Here is a 22,099-nt window from a genome sequence, read left to right as displayed (position 1 = left end):
AAAGACAGCCAAAGTCTTTACCCCATCAAAAATGTGACAATCATGCCAAATGCTGATTTCAGGTTCTGCTGCAGATTTCCTTTTTTTCAAGGACCAGAGGAGGTTCAGAGGTGTTTCTGTGTCAGCCCTCTGTGAAAGTGAGATAGAATCACAGACTGTAACCTGATTTTTTCTGCAGATTATATTTTACTCTGCCTTGGGAGAGGAGATTGAGGCAAAATGAGATACTTCTCATGTGCAGATCAGATTTCAAACAAGGGTTGATTCCAGGTCATGTAACCTCCTGCATTTTGATTCATGATCATCTCTAAATACAAGGAGTACAGTGAAACCAGTCAACATATTTATTAATTTCCTGATTAATGAATAAATTAATGAGAACTTTGTGCAGAAGTATTTCCTTATTCTTCACTGTAAAGATAACAGTAAAATACCTTAAATTCCAAGTCTGACATTACATCCTTTGACAGACACTACACTAATACACTGTGGTTTTGTAATAATTGAAGAAAACTGGAAGCTTGCATTTTACTTGTGGATAAGTTTATTTAAAATTTTGTAATTATACTAATGTACAATGCAAAAATATACTAATACAATGTATAATTCATTTCTATGTTTATGAACTTGTCAGGATATGTGTATAGTGTTGTCAAGCCTACAGCATGGCAAATAAGAATTTTAAGCAGCATGATGATGAAAATCTAGAACTAGATGTGGAACTAGAAACATTGTATAACCTTTTGATTGCACTGTGATGTTTCTTTGGTAGACATAACTGTAAGTAGTGATTATTTTCCTTTAATTTAAAATGCAGAGTTTCAAAGTGTGCCCAACAAAAAGGATTCTCAAAACAAAGTATCTGCTAAAAACCAGATCTGTTAAAAAACAGAAAATAGCAGGCAGCTCCTCTGAGTAATTTTTATGAAAAATCCATTAAAAGCAGTCAGAACTTTACCATGCATAGATACCACTGAAGTAAAAAAAAAAAAAAAGGGGGGGGGGGTGGGTGTTGGGTTATTCCTTGTTTTTAAAAAGCACATTCCATGACCTCTTGAACCTTGGATAACCTTATTGAAAGTCTTAATTATCATTTTACCATTCTAAATACAAGCAGATACAAAGGATGGAGAGCATTGCTGATTTTGGTCCACAGCTTAGGGCGAAATTTCAGCATTATTTAAAAAAATAAGGTAAAAAAATCTTCATGACATTGGTTTCACAATCTTCATTGACAAATAATTCTGTTGGAGGAGGAGGAAGGAAACAAGAGAAGTAAAATTATGCATACAAAATCCTTCAGTGTAGTTTTGTAAGAGATATTTTAAATATTAAAATGGATCGAAGTGTATTTAGGGTGTGATAATTTCAGTTAAAATACAGTGAAAATAGGTAATTTTTTTCAGACTAATGTAGACTCAAGGCCAACTATTAGCTATTTCCATTGTGTAGGTTATTAACTCTTCTAAAGCAGTTTCTTGTTCCATCTTTAATTAATAGGTTAGTTTTAACCTAAATTTAAATTGTTTCTCAATAAAAATCAGTTGAATTTTTTTATAGCTTTAAGGATATAACCCCTGTCTCCTGCTGAAACAGAGGTGATAGACTCTGTCAGAGTCAGGGGTGTATCCTGTTGATGACTCCTGTCAAAGCTCATCCCACAGCTGAGGAACAGTAACATTCAGAAATTCTTACCGGCAGGGAATAGAGGAACACTGCTGCAAACAGGAGGAGAATCAGCAAGATGATAAGGCCTATGAAGACCCATTTAAACCTGCGCCACACAATAAATCTCATGGTCTTGCAGGGATTTGTAAACCAGAGGAAGGAAGTATCTGGCCGGCTGCATTTTGAAAGAAGTAAGTATTATTTATACTCTAAGACCAGGGAATACTTAAGCATGAGATTATAACACTTTAAAACTTTAAAATGCTGGTCTGGAGGTTGAAGAAAGCACAGTTTGGAAATGCGAGAGAGCAGCTGCAGTAAACGTGTGCCATTAGTACTGAACTCACCTTGCATTTTATCCTAATGCTTGAAGGAAGGAATGCAGGAGGAAACAAGACTGGCTTTTATAAATGGAGTTTTGCAAAGGATAACTGATGACTAATATGTTACTGCATGCGTCAGAGTAGCTAGATATTGGGTATTTCTAAAGCTAGTGGGGAAAAAATATCTTACTTTGGTATATCTAGTTTGGGGTTCATGTTGGGTTCATCTCTTCCTTTACCAGCTGGCCTTTCCTCAGCTTCTTTTTCATTGACAACTTCCAATGTCATTTCAACTTTACCCTTCAGAAAAAAAGTGGCACAAGACAAGAATCTTACTGAAATTGCAGGAATAGGAATTGCCTGGTACTTACATGGAATAGCTGGGATCAGCTCATGGTCTACACCTGTGTTTCTGATTTCCTCCTCAAAATATACTGATTTTTGTACTATGACAGTATCACAACACATAGAAAAGGAGAAGACATATAGAAAAAACCAAATCACTGGACATAAAATTGTTCTGCTAATTCCTCTGTAGCTCTAAGCTGTATTTTGTTTTTCCAATTTGGCAAAACAAAAACAGTTCTTCTCCACTTTCAAGAGCAACCCAAGGCCTGCATATTTTCCAAATGACCATGCATCTAATTTTTCATGTTGCTGTGGCTTATAAATGTTTCTGAATACTTTTCCTCATTTATTAAATTCCAGTAATAAGATTTTTAAGGCAAAAACATTAGAAAGAAGGCAACGACACCTTTGAAAGACTTAAATACTGCCTTAAATGATAAATGTATATTTATTTTCTCTGTAAAACAGGTTAGAATGCTTTGGGCCTTCTGACTGCTTACGTAGTCACGAAGCTGGTCTGGATTCTCAGCACAGAGATTTTGTTTGTTGTGTACAAAAATCCTGTGGATTTAAACATTTTCCTTTAGTCTTCAATGCATTTGGGATGTCTCTGATGTTCTTCTGAGCAATAATGTGATAAATTAAAGAATCACACAATCATTTAGGTTGGAAAAGACTTCTAAGATCACCAAGTCTACCTTGTCAACTAGACCATGGCACTAAGGGCCACATCCAGTCCTTTCCTGAACACCTCCAGGGATGGTGACTCCACCACCTCCCTGTACAGGCATTACAATGCATAACACTCCTTTCTGTGAAGAAATTTTTCTTGATGTCCAAGGCAAATCTCCCCGGCACAACTTGAGGCTATGCATTCATTCACAGGACTCCATCAGCTGCTTTGATAGTTGACAGCATGACTCAACCTGGCACCAAAGTCTTTCAAGTTAAACAAAGTTAGCAACAAACTACATAAAGGAAGTATTAAACTCACATTTTAAAACAAAAAATTGTTGCTGGACCAAATTCCTGAACTTGTGCATGGAATGTCCTATTTACCCCTCCTCTGTCTATCCACTGAAAGCTAACAGCTAAGTAGGAAACTACAGTCTTCCTATGTCATTTGAAAAGTAAGGTGAGCACGTCTGAAGCACATTTAAAAGGAGTAAATAACCTTACCGCTAAAATACGGGAGCCATCCTTTTCAACGTAGCATGGCCACCATCCTTTCATGGACTTCTGTTCAAAGAGAGAGGCAGTCCTGGGAGCCTTCTGAGAACTGTCTGCCTTGTATTCTGGAATCATGTCTATATTACACTTCTCAGGAACTTTTGCTGGAATGATTGTTTTATGTAAATCAAGTTCCACAAAGCCTAGGAGGCAGATACAAAGACAAACACTGCATAACACAACCAGCCATACAGCACCAGCAGCTCAACTTCAACCCTTTCTATCACTAAACATATACATACAGGAACTACAGGAAAGGCAATCAACAGACACATTATATTCTTGTTTGTCTAAAGATGTTGTGAGGCAGGGAAGTGGGATACATTGTGTTTAAGTCTGTGTTGGTGGTGTTGATAAATTTGGTATCAAGCTGGACTCTCCCTTTTTTAATGCAAGATTGTTTGATTTTTTTAATAGAGGGTTTTTTTTCCACACACATCTAAATGGAAGATGCCCAAATAGAGCAATGTAGTAAGTAATTTCTGACAGATAAATGCATAACTTAGCAAACTTTAATGATGGTTATAAATCAACTACTTGTTTTCAAATCTCTAGAAAAGGCAGGGATTAATAGCAGTGTGAAGTAGATTGCTTAAACCTAAATTACATCCTATTGTCAATACTCCTATTGAGAACTGAAGTGCTCTTGTTTAAGTAATTTTACTTAAAGAAAGAAGCAAAGTAAATTTTCATACACGTTATTGTTCCATGTGCCTTGTGAGAGGGTTTACCTGACTGAAAACTATTGTGGTTTACCTGCCAGTAGGCCTTTACTGAATGCTTAATCATTCAGCAAGCCTGTACTCTGAAGGAAAGCTGGAGTATATTTCTATGCTCAGTTTCTCACTGTAAATGCAATCCTTATGCAATAATTTAAAATTGTTCTCTTTGATAACCTGCTTTGAGACAGTAGTAACTATTTTCATTCAAAATCTTACCCAGATAGTCATCCAAGGAGAACTTGTCATTATCCCATATTTGAATGATCAGTTTGGGTGGGATTCTGAATTCTGTCTTGTCAAGACTCCAAAAATGTTCCTAAAATTTTAAAAAACAAATACCAAGCACCTTTAAAAATTACTTACAGAAATTCAAAGCTAGAGTCTGCTAGCACTTGTGAATTCTGGGGTTGGTGGAAGTATTAATCTTGCCCTGCCAAAAGCAAACTGCTGTTGTTGCCAGCGTGTTGTTCCTGGCCCAAAGGCAAAATGAATCTGTTCACAGCAGCAGTGTGAGAAAGTATATGAAACTGAGCCAAATTGTCTCTTTCAATATGTAGGTAGAAATTACCAGGCTCACTTGAACCTCTATTCTAAGCATTGAGATCTTTAGACATACTCACCTTTTTGGAAACTAAACAGAGTTGCTCTGCTGGGAGATAGTCAAAAGGAAAAACAAATCTCCAGTTAAAGTTCCCTTCGCCATCTAATGATCGGTAGTGGACATCGGTTTTCTGCTTATTTTCTTCATTACCAGGCATCCATCTGAAAATGTGGAGAGATGTGTCTGGTGTTTGCAGTGAGACAACACTGGTGCCTGTTTGTACTGGAATTGTGTCATTAAGGAGTTGCAGACAAGCTGTAAGAATTGCTTGCAGAGGGCTGGGGAGCTTTTCACACCCCTTTGCAGTTTGGTTCCAATTTGGCACTGTAAATAGGAACATCTGAACTGAATTTCTGATCTAAGACCAGTGTTGTATCAGCAGTGAGTTGCTGAGTTCTTTTTAGTGAGAAATTAGATCTGCCTGGTGTAGTATATTTCTCTGATTTCTACTGCTTTTTTTATATTAAGACTAGGGAATGTAAAAATTAAGAATCCAAGTTATGCAAAAAGCCAAAGCTAACTCTCTGCCTTTTCAGTTGCTGTCTGTCTCAAGAGATGAAATTCCGGGATCTTTCACAACACATTAAGTGGTCATGCTTTATCTCATAACGCTTCTGTCCTTCTCTGACTTGGCTTTTGAGCTGGTGGAACCAAATAATATTTGAAACCCATGGTCAAGGTATTCCCAGGACATTCTGAATGTTATTAATTTTAAATGTTACATGAGAGAATGCTCTTACCCCTTCACATAAATGTCACTCATTTCTTCTCCTGTGATGCTCTTTTCATCCAGAATGACATCTTTGGTGTTCCAGACGATCACACGCAAGACATACCTAAGAGAGATGTTTGGGGCAAGAGATTTGGATTGCCTTGTCAAGGCTGCCAGAGGTATGTAGTATGTGGGGGTACTCACTTCTTGGCTTTGCGGGGAGTGATGTTGAACGGAGGGCCTGGCGGTCCTAAGCTTTTGGGGAAAACATCCACCCACATCTGCAGCTTTCCCTACAACAGTGGAAAAGATGGATGAGGGATTGTTTGTTGCATATAGGTTTGTCATGGCCCTTTCATTTTTCAGGTAAGTTTTCTGGTTTCTACAGAACTTTCTTTAAAAAGCTGTGTTTTATCATGTTTCTAGACTAACCTGCTTTACATTTTAAGCCAAGCAATATGATTTGTAGCCCTCTTTCCCCTGAGAGATACCACACCATCAGCAACATGACATAAATTCTGGAATGCTACATTTCTGCTTTTGAGGAATTATAACCAAGCCAGTTCACAGTACCTGGGAGATGTTGGGCTGGAAAGTGCTATATAAGGTTCTTGTTTCCACATGCTCAGGTACCAAACCCTGGGTTCTGAGGATATGAAGGGCTAACCGCTCTTCACCCGGACCAAGATGCTGATGCAAGATTTTGTTAGCTTCTGAAATAAAAGAAATGTGAAGAAACACAGGGACTTATGAACTAGAATTTGCATTTGAACTTTAAAAAAAAAAAATTAAACCAGATACTTAAAATTGAGCCTAAAAGTGTGTTCATCTGGGAGAAAAATCCAAGACATTTTTCTAGAATTTGATAAATAACTGGAAAGTTTTATATTTTATCAATGTGGATTTAAGACATACATACAAAGTAAGACATACATATAAAGTAAGTGAAACAACTCACCAGCTTCCTCCAAAGTATAATCTTGACCCCCATAGTTAATCTTTCTGCCATTCTCAGAGAGGACAGGAGGAGCATAGCCTTTAAACCTGGCGACATTTTGCAATAACTGGGTGGGTTTTAGTTGATCACGCCAGGTATTCACACCTGAACTTTTATGAAAGCAAAAGAAACATATTCTAAAATTATTCACCTTTCAGGGCATTTACACATCATGCAAAATGTATTTATTAAACTAGCTCAGAAAGAGCACTGTGACTGCCTAGATTGAGGGCTCTGAAGTTTGATACAGTGATATAATTTTGTATCAGCTCAATTAACTTCTTTATGTATTAAAATAATTTACATTCACAGATGCTTTCATATTTACTTGCAACAGCAGGTCAGAAAGTTCTGTGAAGTGTGAGTTCTCTGGACAGAAGAGATACATATGTTACTGTATTGAGGAAATATTAAAATATTTGATGCCATAGTTTTTGGTGAAGGCTGTTCTGAGGACTTATAGTTTCACCTGGAATTTAGATGACAGAATAAGCACAACAAATACCCTTGAGAAACCACAGCATTGTTTTTTAACCATAGAATTAAGGTTTGTTTAGAGACTGGGTACTAGGTCTTACAGATTAAAATTTTCAACAGACAAAATTACTTACATCCAGTACTGTTGGGGGATGCCACAGTGAGATCCATAACGAGAAAGGAATCTGTTTTCCAGATCAATGATGGTTTCACCCACTTTTTCATCACGAGTCAATGCATCATAATCATAGACTGAAATTTTCAGATCCTTTTCTTGAGGCAAGAAGCAGCTGAGTTCATACATTCTAAACATAAAAATTCCCCATTAAGGCCCTTTTGAGAAATGCTTCTTATTTTTTAACTTAAAAATACAAATTGAAAAAATTAATTACTACTTTATTTTTGAGCAATAGCCTTTAGAAGGTTTGAAAAGGATGCTTCCAGTGCTGATAAATCTAGCAGCAGTTATCTTTCATGCTCCAATTTCTATTTGCACTTATAAGTAATTTACCTTTTACTCCTCTGGATATTACCTCCTTCCTTTCTGCACAATGCATTACTTACATGTTTTCTGTGCATCAGCTTGAATTGGGACTGAGCAAGGAAATGACTTTGTGTCTTTAATCAGTATCTTTGCTGTCTATTTCTTTGCATAATCTGAACAATTGAAAACCTGTAGCGCATCATTGCAAATTATACTTTTCAAACCCATCCTAATCCTTCTAGTCCTCCTCTCTGAACCTTCTAAGTTATCAAAATCCTCCTACAACTCTAAACCAGACCCAGAATTTCATAGTAATTATGCAGATGATGTAACTTTTCATTCCTAACTAGTATTTTTTTATTAATATAAAAAATGGTGTCATTAACTTTTTATGGAAAGAACAGTGTACAGGGAATGCATGCTAAGGTGATTACTTGTGAGGTCCATTTAGTTTTCAGAGTTAAAACTTCTTCCATATTCCATAAGTATATTTTGTAATTCTTATATGCCTAACACAGGCTGGGTTTAAGATATATACATTAGTGAAATTTACCCACATGACAAAGAAAATCTGTGGATTAGCCAAACATCTGTGTTTTCCAATGATTTCAAAAGGAAACACCTTATGCAATTTTACTCACAATTAACTGTCAGTATATAACTATGAATAGAGCACTGAATATTTCAAATAATGTTTTACCTTAAAAAATAGGAAAACATTCTAAAATACCGTCAATTGAAAATACAAAAAAGTGCGTTACCTGCCAAAGATTGGGTTGAGGGTATTAGGCACATAATGATCTCTGTCTTCAATTACTTTTTTACTTAGAGATATCTTTATATAAGGATCACACTATTTAAAACAAGAAAAAAGAATATTGTTAAGAAATAGTTATCAGGAGTAACTTTATTGGAAGTATAGGAGAGCAGTCAGCTGCCAGACAAAAGCAAACAGCCTCACCAGGCCGTTGTTGTCCTGGGGCTGCAGCTGCAGGGCTCGGATGATGTAGATTCTCACGATGCACTCCTGGGGCCCGCTGTCCGGCAGCTCGCGGAACTGCCGAGGAGGAGCTGGAACTGCGGGATCGTCCGGCAGCGCGTAGATCTTAAACGATCCCTAAAAAGTAGTATAAAGACCTGGTCAAGACAAATGTAGAGAAGTCATTCTGCTAAATGTGTTTTTTCTTACTTACCCTACACATACACACTCTGTTTTATATAGGAATAGCAAAATTATAGCCTGATCCACAGTGACTTAGAAGTCTTTTGTTTTATTTTAGTGGGTTTTGGATGATAAGACAAAAAGACAAGGTTATATCCTTTGCCAATTTAACTCAATTCAGCTGTTTTGATGTCAACACAATTACTCAGTTTTGTTCCAGCTAAGAATATGTAACAAATACTTTGTACCTGTTTCTCTCTCCAAAAACATCATTGAAGGTTTGGAGGATTTTTGGTTGGTTGGTTGGTTTTATCTACATTAGCGTTATTTTAATCCATAAAAGTCACAGAAGCACAGAAACAGTACAAAATACCTTTTCCAAATCATTCTAAAAATGTGCTTTTTGGAATCTGAGTTCTGCCTGAGAGGTTATCTGGGAAGGTCCTGTCTCATGGTTACTGGGGAAGGTTACATTAGCAGGAATTATATTTCTTGAAAAGTAACACATAGCACATCTAGTGTGAGCAACATGTAGCTGCACTTTCCTTGAAAAAGATGAGCCTGTAGCTAAGTAGTTACAAATATCTATTGACCCTACTAATGCACAAATCCATATTTAAGCTGAAATGCTTGAATGTAGATCTACTTAAATAACCACTTACAACAGTCAGCAACTAGCACTTGTTTGTTGCCCATCATTTGAAATTTACCTTGAATTCTCCAACCACTGATGGATCATCACTCTCCTCGGATTTCCCTCTGTATAGTTTAAATGTATCACAGAAGTCTGTCAGGTTATTGAATTCAGGTACTTTTTCCAATTCACAGTCATACACCTTGAAAAAAGAAACAAGGGAAGTTCAGCAATTATCATATGTATCAGTTCCACCACAGTGGCACTGCAAAGTATTTTACGTTTGATGGAATATTTTAGGGAACCAAAGCTTTTGGAACAATTTTTATATCAAAGTGGGAGCAAATGCAATGTTTTGGAGAACATATGGTAAAGCTTCATTTAGGCTTGGTTAAAACCAGAGTATGTAGCATATCTTTACTTTCTTTGTTAGCTGTATTAGATAAGAAATTAAATTAGTCTCACTTCAAATTTTAGCCAACAAACAGTAGAAGTACTGATTCTCTGTGCTCATACTTTCTTAATGTGTATGCTTACTTGCTTGGCACCCAAGGAAGTCAAGGGTAAAATTCCCTTTGACTGACGGCGAGATTAAACTATCATTTAAATCATATTAATTTAATCCTAAGAATTAGTAAGGAACCTTTATAGAAAATTATGTATAGTTAAATTTTGAAGAGCATTTAAAAATAAAAAAGGGACCATTTTGAACAGATCTTGGGCCTATAAACTCTGAAATATGTTAACTTATTTTGTCCTGAGCAATACCTTTAAAGTGTCATATCCTTTTTTAATGTACTGTCCACATTTTTCATATTCTCCTATTGAAGCATAAAATTTGCTCCACCAATCAACAATTTCTTCCTCCTTAAAGAAAAGCAAATTAAAAAGAAAAGCTTTTATTGGGAGATAAATCCTCTCTCCTATCATACTGTACAACAGAAATAATGAACAATTAAGCACAGTAAGAAATAATATACTCTAAAACTTCTTTTCAGTTAGGTAATGTTAAAGCTTTATTTGAAAGAAAATTAGAATATAATAATTTAGGCAGTTTCAGATCTACCTTATTGTTAACCAAATGCAGTTGAAAAGTAGTTGGGTCTTGCCCCTTAAAAATAGTGTATCAATAAGCTGCATGTCACCTAGATACTAGCAATCTATACGTTCTACTAATACAGTTTTTCTGTGGGTTTTCTCTATTTTTATTTAACTCTGACAACCACTGTTTAAGAACGTGCTGTTTTCTGTATTCACAGGGATTACATAATATAATTATTTGCCCCTGAAAACAAACTTCCAATGGTAATAAATAGCATTCATTTTCAATGAATGAACAGAATGAACAGTATTCATCAACTGTGTAGATCTGACTGGTTTTTTTTAAAGATTGTTTGAACTTAGGGGGAATCTTAAAGTATTATGCAGATCATTAAAGGTGAGGGTTTGTTTGGGCTGTTTTGGATTTGTTGGGAATTTTTTTAACATACAGGGCTTCTTGTTTCAGTCTTGCATATTTTTCCCAAATTTACCATGCTACAAGTTCACTGTAGGTTTTATATCAAACACTTTTAGAGATTACTGTTCTCACCCACATGCATAAAATGCTAATTTGTAGGCAATATTGATATACCGGTTTTCAATTGGAGAAAGCAACACGTAGATTTTTTTGAAGTAGCATACGTTACCTTTTCTGTGAGCTGCTCATGAAGATCAAGTCATAAAAAAAGAGCAAAATAAAAGAAAGGGTAAGGGTATGATTTGTAGAATTTTATACATTTAATAGGCTTTAAATATTTAGGAGTTCATATATAGTAAGTGTGCAAAGTAAGTTACTAACATTAATAATTTAGAAATGCTTTTGAAGAATATTCAGACACCATGTGTTTAACTTGATATTTTAGTGCTGTCAGAAAAGCAGAATGTTCTGGATATTGAATTGGAGCATGCATATACATATATATGTATATACATATATGCACACACACATGCATATATATATACACATTTTAGAAAGTGGGTTTTCAGGACTGTAAGACATAATTACCCTGCGCTTTGTTCTTCACATAACAAAAAAGAAGCAAAAAATTTGTGTCTACAGATATATCCATGTAAGTGTAAAAACAATATGCACAATCCAAAATGCTTCACCTGTTAAATCACAGATACCATAATTACGACCCACTAGTCCATTAAGAGCAAGCGTCATGCATCCCATCTGGAAGCCACGATTAGAGAGTGTCATTTCTGCTACTTTTTATACAATATACCTTGTGCTTTCATTTGAGAGCATTAGCAATGAATTTTTGTGCAAAGCAGAAGAAATATCCAAAACATTTTATGCATAACAAGCCAAATGCATCACTCTGGTATATCATTCTCATTTACTCTGTTTCTGTTCTCTTAATTATTTCGCCGGGATACTGAGGTCTATTGTATTTTACTAGTCTTGTCTACCTTCAAATCATAAATACAGCATATTCTTATCAGAAAAGCATGGGACTGTAATTTTATAATGACAATTAAGAGTGATTTTTTTTTTTTTTTGTGGAAACAACATCATTAGCGATTTGCAAAACTTCCTGGCAGAATTCATGAGGCAATTTTGAATAGTTTGCCATATTTCAATTTCACTTTGTTTAAATACTGTTCGTAATGTTGACAATGCAAAGGTTAGCTTGCATATTTACACAATCATAATTTAAAGACCAAATTGAATACCTTTTCACAAAATATATTGTGTAGAACTCCGAATCTTTCATCAAAGCATAATGTTGGAATACTTTAAGTCAGGGGTTATGTTTTGGGTTTGTATTTTTTTTCCTTTGATATAACTCAAAATGTCTCTTCAAATAATGCACTTGGTAGTTTTGGGAAGAAGCACTTAAGGAGAAAAATAAATCAAAACCTTAAGATCTTCCTTAAAAATTCCCAGAGTAAATAACAGTCTTCAATATTTGGATATTACTGTTATTAGAAGTTGTAATCAGGATGTGCTCACAGATTGCCAAAACACAGAATAAAATGCTGTATGATAAATTAGAGATTTTGGAGTGAAATATTCACATGGTAAAAACAATGTAATGTTACTGTCCTTTTAAAAATGTATCCAGTAACTTTACTGTAGATTGGTATACATGATGTTGTTGAGACATTAACATTTAACTATTATCTTTTTGAAAAATATGGAATTATGGAAAAAAAAATCTAAGAGATGCAGTGAATCCCTAGAAAAGTCAGTTCGAATTTTTTAAATTGTAGGGTTTTTTTCCAGGATGTAGACTTCTAAACAAAGTTTAAATATTAATAGCATAGTGAAATAATTCCTGGGGTTTTTGTTTGCTTTTATCACACAGATTCTAAGCAAGCTGACACACAAAAGAAAGTTTTTAGCGGTTCATACATATTGTGTATACATAGTAAGATTTTCAGAACAAGGATACCTTAATATAACTAATCCTACTGGACTTGTGAGCATCATCTCCTCCAAAATCTCTCTCTGGCAGAACTGCCAAGAGAAGTCGCCCCTCAAGGCCCCATAGGTTATCGCTGCTCCCCATCCGCCCCGTCCTGGCCCCCTGCATGCATCGCTTTGGTACATACATGCACTGTTGTTGGAGAAGCCATTTTGCTGAGTGCTGTTGACATACTGCTTAAACACTGGAAATCGGAATGTAATTGATGAAATTTTGGCATTTTTTGTCCTCAGGGTGTTGTCTGTGTAACACTTACACCTTCCGCAGTTTTACTTGTTTCAATTTGGATTGTTCTGAGTTTTCATTCCTCTAGTATGGATGCTTTCACTGTATCTAATATTATGGTTGGCTTGGGTGATTTCAAACTAAAATAAATTGTGTTTCTGCTTATGCAGCATTTAAAATTTTCCCTTTCTAGTTGAAATTAATTACACAAATAAAATCAATTTTAGTGGTGACTTTGAAGTACTAAGCCTTCTTTATTTTCTAAATATTTTTCATTATAATTTTTAAAGAAAATAATAGTTCTCTGTTCCAACTTGTATTAGACTTCTTATAGAAGAGAAAATCTATTTCAGATAAAAGTTAGAGACTGTTCTAAATTAAATATTAATGATAATTTACATGAATGATGACAGTAATCACAAGATCATGGTCTATGATATACTTAAATTAGAGTCTGAATATGATGACAATAAGAAGAGATGAAATAAGAGCAAGCCAATCATTAAAATACTCAGATGTAAGAATTCAAAAGTTTAAATTAAATAGTATTTACTCTGGGACTGCTGTAACAAGATACAATATTCTGCATTTTCAAAAGTTAAAATTGTGGATTAAGAGCCTGCAAAATTGCTATATATTAAAGGGCGTAACTTCTCTGCTTCCTTTAATGTAACAGGCCATCAGAAATCTATGAAAATACCTTCTAGGCAAGGGAAACATTTTACAGTCCTAGAAGGATTAACAAAATTTCCTTAAAAAGGTACTGCTTGGAATCTGTCTTCAGTCATGTTCAACTCAAAAGTAAAATTCTGTAAGCAGGATTATTTTTTACCTGGAAAGTAAAACTGTATTGTGGTGGTCCCAAAAGAATCAGAGCAGTAAAGAGACAAGGCACAACAGAAAAGGAAAAGAAGTGTTAGTGCAGATAAAAAATAGTTTCAGTGGTACTGGGTGTGGATGGCTTCAAGGTAAGAGAGGCCAAGCCATGGCTGTGATAAAACGAAGGGCTGAAGGACCAGAGCATGCACCTAATTCTAACTCCTTCAGCCAGAACTGGTCAGTCTGTGCAAAGTCAGGCTGCTCTAACCACCATCAGTGGGAACTGGGTCATGTTCTATCACATGTTTTCTGTAGCTATTGAACAGGGAATGAATTCTTAAGCTACTGGTGAATTTGACCAAAGACAAAATACTAGAGTTTGGTGTTTACTATATGAAAACAAAGATTAAAATTATTAACAAATTTCTTTCTCTTTCTTGTCACTAAGTAACTTTCTCCCATCTGACTTTCCAGAGGGTTGCATGTGTTTCTGACAATTCTGCTGTCTAGATAGCTCCTCAGAAATCAGAGATCTTAAGAACAAAGTCAAGCATCAAATTTCAAAGATTACCTGAGCTGTTAGCAGCGGCTGTGTGTCTTCCATATCAATTACTGTATCCTGGCGAGGTGCAGCAGAGAGCAGACTAACTGTAAGCCAAAGGTTTTATTAAGACAATGTGTTGCAGGATTAATATCCTACTAAACAGTTTCATCAGATTTAAATTCAGACAGTTACAGAAGATGTAAAATAATTCACTGGCTATGTGTTTGAGTCTCTACAGAAAGCAACTCATTGCCACTTTTTGCTAAAACCAGACAAAATACTCTAGTGCAGGCTATGCAAACATTTCTCAAATACATAGAATTGAAATTAAGAGTAAAACTTGAAAAAACATAGAGAAAATGTCACCACTGTATTCAGACCATATTTGCTGGAATACTGGACCATTTCTTTGGAACTAGTGCTGAGGTGATGTGCAGGCAGCTAACTTTCAAGTTGATAATAAAGAGGAATTTCAGGGAATGAGCACATCAAGTCCAAGAGTGGACTCACCTTTGCATTTTGCCCTCTTATGCTTCACAGAACGTTGCACTAATTAATACTCTCTGTTAGATGTTTTTCCTTTCAGATAACATTATCTCCATCTAAGTATACATAGTGAGATGGCTATTCATCAGTACAGCAGGGTAATTCCAGCATCTCACAAGAAAGTAGAACTTTTCATTTTCCAGCTTTCTACCTTTCAGTTGTGGTGCAATGTCCTGTTTAGTAGTGTAGGGGTCACAGCGAAAGCTTTCCAGTAAATCAATAGTACACTGTCCCACGATGGGCTTCCTTCCAAATGGTCTGTGGTCTATTACTTTAATAACAAGAGATGGACTGTATAACTCCTCTTTTGGTAAAAGCTAAAAATAGAAAGTTAAAGATTATTTTTTTACAATGCAAACAGAAGAAGAAGAAGAAGAAGAAAAAATCCCCCCTGAATTAGAGCTGTTACTTCATTTATTTATTATTTAACTACTATGTTCTATGGCTGTATGGTAAATGAAAACTTCTAATCTTATCAGTCATTAAATGTCAGTAAGAATAACTGCCCCAAATCCTGAATTTTCTTGACTCTTGCACAGCGCCCATCCTAGCAATAAGAAAGCAGCCAAACATCTATAGGCAAATTGATGACTTTTCAAATTAAAAAATATATGCTGCACTGGATTGTGCATATCAGTTTGTGCAACCAACCAGTGACTGTGCAGACATGTTTACATGATCTTTATTACAATTTTCAGGCTCATAAATTGCTTATGGTAAGTGAAAAATGAGTTGTGATTTTTTCTACTCAGAACAAATCCTTGACCTTTAAAACTACGGAGGAATTTATTTTACTATAGATAGCTGGCATAAAGGTTTTTGTAACGTACAACTTTCATGAAGAGAACAGAGGATGGAAAATTCGGTGTCTTTTTGAGGTTTTTGATCACCACAGATTCCACCATTTCACCCCCACATTCCACAATCAGACTTGGAGACATGACAGGTGCCAGTTGGTAGTTTTTCATGTTTCGCAACCCCCAGGCCAGAATCTGTAAAATAAAATCCAATATAAGAAAAAGTGGAAAGGGATATCAATATGCTTAACATAACACTCAAAAGTAGGAAAGAAGAAATGAAATCTTTTCAATAATAACATGTGTCTGGCAAAATATTTCGAGGTTCTAGTTCTAGGAAAATTAACGGTAACAGTGAAACTCACAAACACTTAGAGAAAAAAGTATTTCTCATTATGATTTTTTTGTTTATTTTCTGTAAGTAAATACACAAACTTTCTGTCTAGATGATGAGAAGACTGCACTTGTATTCAATTAGTTTAAGAGTAATCGTACCTCAACAGCAGTGAGCTGAACTACTGGTCTGATTCCTTGAGGGACCATGTAAAGCTTTGGTGCCCTTTGTGATGGAAGAATTGGAAGGTTGGTACCACCCTTTAAAGACACAAACAGGAGTATTAATTTATCTCATCTTTCTTAGATGAAATACCTTGCAAGTACTAAGACAGTTCTTCCCATAATGTCTCACTGTGAAAGAATATATGCTGTATCATATTATATTACACATACATACAAAAAAGAAACATATACCTTGTCTCTCAAAATAAGTTCTGCAGCAAAAAGAATGTCTCCACTAGCTTTGCCATTATTTGTTACAGGATACCAGAGCAGTTTTGGTGTGATATCATCTTCTGGGATCAACTTGACCATGGGGGAACAAACGCTTCTTCCTAGGAACTCGTCTTTACCCTGCAACCGAAAATAGCAAAAAAACCCATTAATGTACTGTCAGCTAATATAAATAAATAAAAGGCAATCAGGGTAAAAAGATTTCACCTACCACTTGGTCACTGTCAAAAAGTTCAATAACAACATTAGGTGGGTTTTGGGCTATTGACTGTGGGTCCCCATAGATCTCAATTTCATTAAATATGAGAGTTTGGTCCCACGTAGGATTTAAAGTTGAATGAATTATCTCAGTTGTTTTGCTTTGATGGAGGAAAGAAACATGAGCATATGGATCTGAAATATCACACAAAGATTGAAAGCACAGAGTTACAGACAAACAAAACCACATCAAGCCACAAGGCGCACAAGAACATTTTTCATCAAATATATTATTTTTCTACTGCTGTTACCAGTTCTTTAAGTCATTCTGTGTAAAACAAAAATGAACCCATATACCTAATTTACATTTAATAGGGCAATTTCCATTTAATTACTAAATCACTTCCTTTACACAAGGCTTGATTAACAGAGTAATAAATGAAAATGATAAAATATCTTGCAAAGCAGTAAGAGAATCAAAAAACTAAAGTGAAACACAGTTTATACTAATCTTGTCTTAAATCTTGTCCATAGAAACTAGTTTTTTGTTGTATCCATTGATACACAACTGTGCAACCTCATAAATAATAGAAAAAAAGAATTCGAGTTTTGACTAGTTGCCAAACAACAAATTCTCCCAGGCTATATTGCACAGATCATGGTTAGGTTTCAAACATGTTTATTTATAGCAATCTCTCCTTGTGAAATAGCTGAATGATTGAAGTGGTCTAGGCCCAGTATTTTGCAAGCTTTTAAATCAACAAGAGCTCTGTAGAAGGTATCTGATGATGGTTGTTAATGTTTCCTGTACAAATTGCAATTACTACGGACCAAAGGCAATTTTAAAGGTTATCTTTAGGTCAGTTTCAATAGATTCTGACAAGGTACACAATCAAAGTTTTACAAAATTTGGCTAATTCTTCAAAATAATTTTAGAGGAAAATAAAATGTAGATGAGCTAGTTTATGTATGGCTGCATCTGAGCTGCCTGTCCTGAATTATCCATATGCAATTTAGAGGCATTTTTAACAGTTTCTTTGCATTGCTTTTAAGTGCTGCACATTGAAATAAGACCAAATCCACACAGGCAGCTGTATAACACCCTCCTCATTTCAGAAGATATCACTAAAACTTGTAAAGCACTATGTCTTCTGTAACACAGGCATTACACTTAATTACAGGGAGAAAAAGAGTGGAGGGTAATAGAGAAAGAAAACTCATTTCAGCTTTCTCTTTTGCTGAGCTTCCTTGAAGTGTAAAGTCATATTCTTACACAATCTAAATTCAATTTTCTCTGTGACTTTCCAGTGAAGTTTAAATTTGAATTAGCAAAACTTGAAGATTGGGTATTAGCCTAACTACAAAGATGCCAGATGGACACGACACTGTTGGAATACCTAAGAGCTGGAAATAAACGTATAAACAAATAAAAGACACGCTTATCAGTAAGGCACAGTGTACTGTTCTGCAAGGTCATTTCTGTAATGGATTAAAAAAACACTGAGAGGCGGTTGGTGACACAACTAATGAAGAAATCACCCAGCTTTCTTCATCCTTGCTATTGTGCAAGCTTCCTGCAGGACAAAACTGCATGTAGACTTTAGCTAGAAGGAGAATCCAAAGCAAAAGGAAGGACCTGGTCATGGGAAATTCAGACCTCATCTGAAATCCAATTCCCTCACTGAGAATTCACAAGCAGCAACAGGTACAAGACATACAGAGCACTTTGTTTGCAGCAGCCTCTGGGCCAGCAGTGACCAAATTTGGATGATATGTAATAAAGCTGAGACTTTCTTTATGGCATAGTTTCGGTAGCTGGGACCTACACACAGACCTTAAGGAGTTAACATATTCTACATCCAAATAAATAAAGCTACAAGTTCATGGCATAAGTGGGTTTTCTGCACCTTTGGAAGGATTTTTCCATACCTGAAAAACTGTCTTTGTCCAAAGCCATGAGGTTTCTTGCCTGGTAGATGTAACAACGAAGGTGGTAAGTATACACTCCTGTATCAAATAAATAAAAGAAGTTCAACTGCATTATACAGGCTTCTTCTGTGTGACGAAGACATTTTGAGTTTAGACAAATGCCTTACACATTTTAACACAAGCACTGTGGTAACATTTTTGCTGATGAGTGTATTAATACCAATACCTGAGAACATCTGTTCCAACACAAAGCAGAAATTAAAAAAAAACAAACCCAAAACACTAATGCTATTTGAGTTTTTTTCACCATACTGTCATCTAAAAATCCTTCCATTCAAAAATTTCTGTTTGAAACAGTGTGATAATCTAGCTCATCCAAAGAGAATCAAGAACTGGGAACTTCTTTGCTTAATTTAAGTATTTACTACAGCACTTCCTGGTAGTGGTTTCCTGGGTGTTTCACATTTTTAGCTCTTAGTCTAGAAAATTATTCCAATTGCAACTCTGTCTCTTTGGTTAAAAGATAAAAAAAAAAAAAAAGAACCACTACATGTTAGGTGAAATAGCTTGAAAAGAAGATGTGAGTGGCCCAAACCCAGGACCGTGTGGGGCTAAGTTACTGTAGTTTTCTTTAAAAGATGTCAGGTGTAACCCTTTCAGCCCTTGAAAAAATCTGAGCCTCTCTATAGCCTCATTGGGCAGAAGCCTCTGACCTCTGGCAAGAAAAAGTGCCATTTTCCTCCAGCTATGGTAATTATTAAAAAGAAACTTCAACAATGTTCCCGAGGTTCTGAAATATTTAAGATTTAGACATCCATTCTCAGCAGGTTGATCAAGCTCTGCAGATTTCAAATAAAGATGAGTGCTCAGTCAGAGCTCCTCAAAAAGTCCCAGGATTGGCCTCTGTTCCTGTTAACTAGCACTGGTGGCTCCCATCTCAACATCCCTGCTTTTGTGACACACATTATAGTGATCACAGAGAAATTAAAACCCATCCAGGTTGGCAAAGTTACAGTTTTGCTCACTTTGCCAACTCAACTACATGGTACTGCTTCCTCTGGGCCAGGCATTGTCTGATCCTGCACTGAGCAGGTTAAGTGACCTGAACCAACAAAAAAAGTTAAACTTAGCATTAAAATTCTTGTCCCCATACAGGTTTTAAAAATATCTGTGTTACAGTGGACTGACATACTGAAATGACTAACTGTAATTTTTCTTTAATAACTTAAATAGGGTCCAGTCAAGGGTCTGATAGTAATTACTGTACAAGGCATATAAAGCTAGATGCAAACCACAAAGATTTGATTCTGTTTGAGAAAATGAAACAGACAACACTTTTGAGACAGGAATTGTTAAAGAACCTACTGTCAAAATAGCAAGAAACCATTGGTGTGTTGGCACCAAACACCGTTGTAGCAGACTCCTTAGTTTTGTCTGAACTCTTCCCTTCTCCATCATCAACACTATTGTCTGCTCCCTGAAATTACATATAGAGAAAAGTTATTGAGTATTTACAAACATAGAAAGAACTTGATAGAAATGGACTGTGTGGGGAAATTTATGGGTTTCCATCTCTCTTCCAGCACAAGGAGAAATTTACTTCTCTGAGTAAATGTACTTTAGGAGATGTTTTAACTCATGTCCAGAGGTCAGTTTCTGTTGCCAATTAAAGCTCTGCAGAAACCCTATGCAGTCACCTTTCCAGAATGTCTTATTTCCAGAGATGTACTAGCTATCTATCAGCTCATAGTGGAGGAAAGGTCACAGGTCTTCTGCACTGTGCTCTGCAGCCTAATCCCAGCACTAGCCCATGAAATATAGCTGCAAGGGAAACTGAAACAGGAATTGCATTTTCGTAAATAGAGGTTATTGAGGAATAACTGCATTCTGCTTATCTATCTGTGTCATATGAAATTCTGGCTTCTTCAACACTTTCTTTTCTTGTGTTTTGTTTTTCCTATCTTTTCTTGTGTTTGGTTGTTTATACATGCAAATATTCATTGGGGCAGCTTCTTCCAAGCCTGTTGTCTTTTGTGCTGATGTTAAAACATCTAAATTATAAACATGAAAAGCTTGAGCTATCTTTTCACTTTACTTGCAGGAGGCTCATCTAGTAATTTGGCATTTTGAGCTAAATCTCACATAATGCAAAAATAAAAATAATTTGAAAAATGAAGTAACAAGTAGAATTAAAAAAAAAAATGAAACATAAATTACATATAATGTGATACATAATACTGCATATGTAATAAAATATAAAAAAATTGTAATAATACAAGAATCTCTACTCCAACTTTAATGATCCCTTTCCAACTAAAAAATTTAAACAATACACACTATATTAGCTTCTCAGTTATACACTAGTTTAACAATTCAGGGGCTAAAATAGCTGATATGTTTGTTTATTTACTACAAATTAACAGGTTGACCTTTGAAAGATGTTTTTGATATTCTGTCCCTTACCAAAGCACCTTCAAGTTTAAAGATAGCTGCGGCACCATGTGTCTCTGAGGGAGCCATTTTTCGTCTCCATCGTCTTCGACGGAAAGTATCAGAACTGCGTTGTTCCCAGTGAAATTTCCAGCCAATCAAGGAAGCATATTCCCATCCTTCTTGATCTTCATACGATGACCTTCCCTTGAAGATATAAATTCTTGTTATCCAACAGTGTTGTGTAACTAGTGAAAAAAGCAGCATTTCCTCTGGCAGGCCTAAAAACCCCCTTCTAAACCAAAGCTAGAAACATCAATGTACAAAAATATAAAGAAAGGGAATGTAATGAAAATATAAAAGGTTGTTCTCGATTTTTTTGGTTGGTATTACATTTTTTCTTCACTAAGGTAATGGATAATCTCACGCAGATATGAAAAAAAAAACCAAATCCAAAGCAAAACCCTCGAACTTCTACAATGTGCAAGTCCCTGACTGGATCTCTCCTTTCTTACCCTTCCTGCTGTCGCTCCTTCAGACAGTTCCCGCCTCCGTTTCCGCACCAGTCTTCGTCGTCGATGTGTGTGGTACATTTTCTCTGCAGCAACCCATGACTTGGGTTTAGTGTCTGGAGGAATAGTAATTCCATATTCCCACCCTAAAACAGAATTGATGAGTTGGTGTATTTTCAGAAATACAAGCGAGATACAAAGAAGAAAAGCCTGGGAACAGAGTGACTGTACCCACAGAGGATGAAGCTTTATCACACAAGACTATTCAGCACTGCCGACCCTGACAGCCCAGCAGCCTGGGGGCCACTGATGACATTTTATAATGATGCTGCATTGTAATATATGTGACAATAAAAATCTCAGCATTAAAACAAATACAATGAATTTCAAGTTCTTTTCTTTGCACTTTTGTTTTCTCAGATGTTGATACTACATTTTCACACTACACTGCAGGAAAATCTAACGCTTAATTTCAA

The 22,099-nt window shown here is 35.8% G+C and overlaps 1 protein-coding gene across 2 annotated transcripts in view; it reads right to left on the bottom strand.

The window, feature by feature from the left end:
* Nucleotides 1-526: 526 nt before the first annotated feature.
* MYOF (myoferlin) overlaps nt 527-22,099 on the bottom strand; it is a 62,527-nt gene continuing 40,954 nt past the window's right edge. Inside the window, exons 29-54 of one of the 2 annotated variants that reach the window (XM_040071015.1) lie at nt 21,627-21,769; nt 21,145-21,318; nt 20,047-20,158; nt 18,682-18,759; nt 16,766-16,947; nt 16,516-16,674; nt 16,261-16,359; nt 15,799-15,960; nt 15,120-15,285; nt 14,450-14,526; nt 11,047-11,058; nt 10,127-10,225; nt 9,435-9,560; nt 8,524-8,679; nt 8,324-8,415; nt 7,213-7,383; nt 6,563-6,711; nt 6,178-6,317; nt 5,809-5,897; nt 5,633-5,728; nt 4,912-5,053; nt 4,508-4,607; nt 3,519-3,712; nt 2,182-2,291; nt 1,696-1,843; nt 527-1,244 (exon numbers count right to left, since the gene is read on the bottom strand). In XM_040071015.1, the coding sequence (XP_039926949.1) occupies nt 1,206-1,244; nt 1,696-1,843; nt 2,182-2,291; nt 3,519-3,712; nt 4,508-4,607; nt 4,912-5,053; nt 5,633-5,728; nt 5,809-5,897; nt 6,178-6,317; nt 6,563-6,711; nt 7,213-7,383; nt 8,324-8,415; nt 8,524-8,679; nt 9,435-9,560; nt 10,127-10,225; nt 11,047-11,058; nt 14,450-14,526; nt 15,120-15,285; nt 15,799-15,960; nt 16,261-16,359; nt 16,516-16,674; nt 16,766-16,947; nt 18,682-18,759; nt 20,047-20,158; nt 21,145-21,318; nt 21,627-21,769 (3,215 nt within the window). In that variant the 3' untranslated portion in view covers nt 527-1,205. The remainder of the gene's footprint in view (nt 1,245-1,695; nt 1,844-2,181; nt 2,292-3,518; nt 3,713-4,507; nt 4,608-4,911; nt 5,054-5,632; nt 5,729-5,808; nt 5,898-6,177; nt 6,318-6,562; nt 6,712-7,212; nt 7,384-8,323; nt 8,416-8,523; nt 8,680-9,434; nt 9,561-10,126; nt 10,226-11,046; nt 11,059-14,449; nt 14,527-15,119; nt 15,286-15,798; nt 15,961-16,260; nt 16,360-16,515; nt 16,675-16,765; nt 16,948-18,681; nt 18,760-20,046; nt 20,159-21,144; nt 21,319-21,626; nt 21,770-22,099) is intronic. The other variant, XM_040071016.1, reaches the window with a different exon arrangement.

The sequence above is a fragment of the Hirundo rustica genome, chromosome 8, assembly GCF_015227805.2.
Source record: "Hirundo rustica isolate bHirRus1 chromosome 8, bHirRus1.pri.v3, whole genome shotgun sequence".
Taxonomy (NCBI): domain Eukaryota; kingdom Metazoa; phylum Chordata; class Aves; order Passeriformes; family Hirundinidae; genus Hirundo; species Hirundo rustica.
This window is presented reverse-complemented; position numbering and strand designations above follow the sequence as displayed.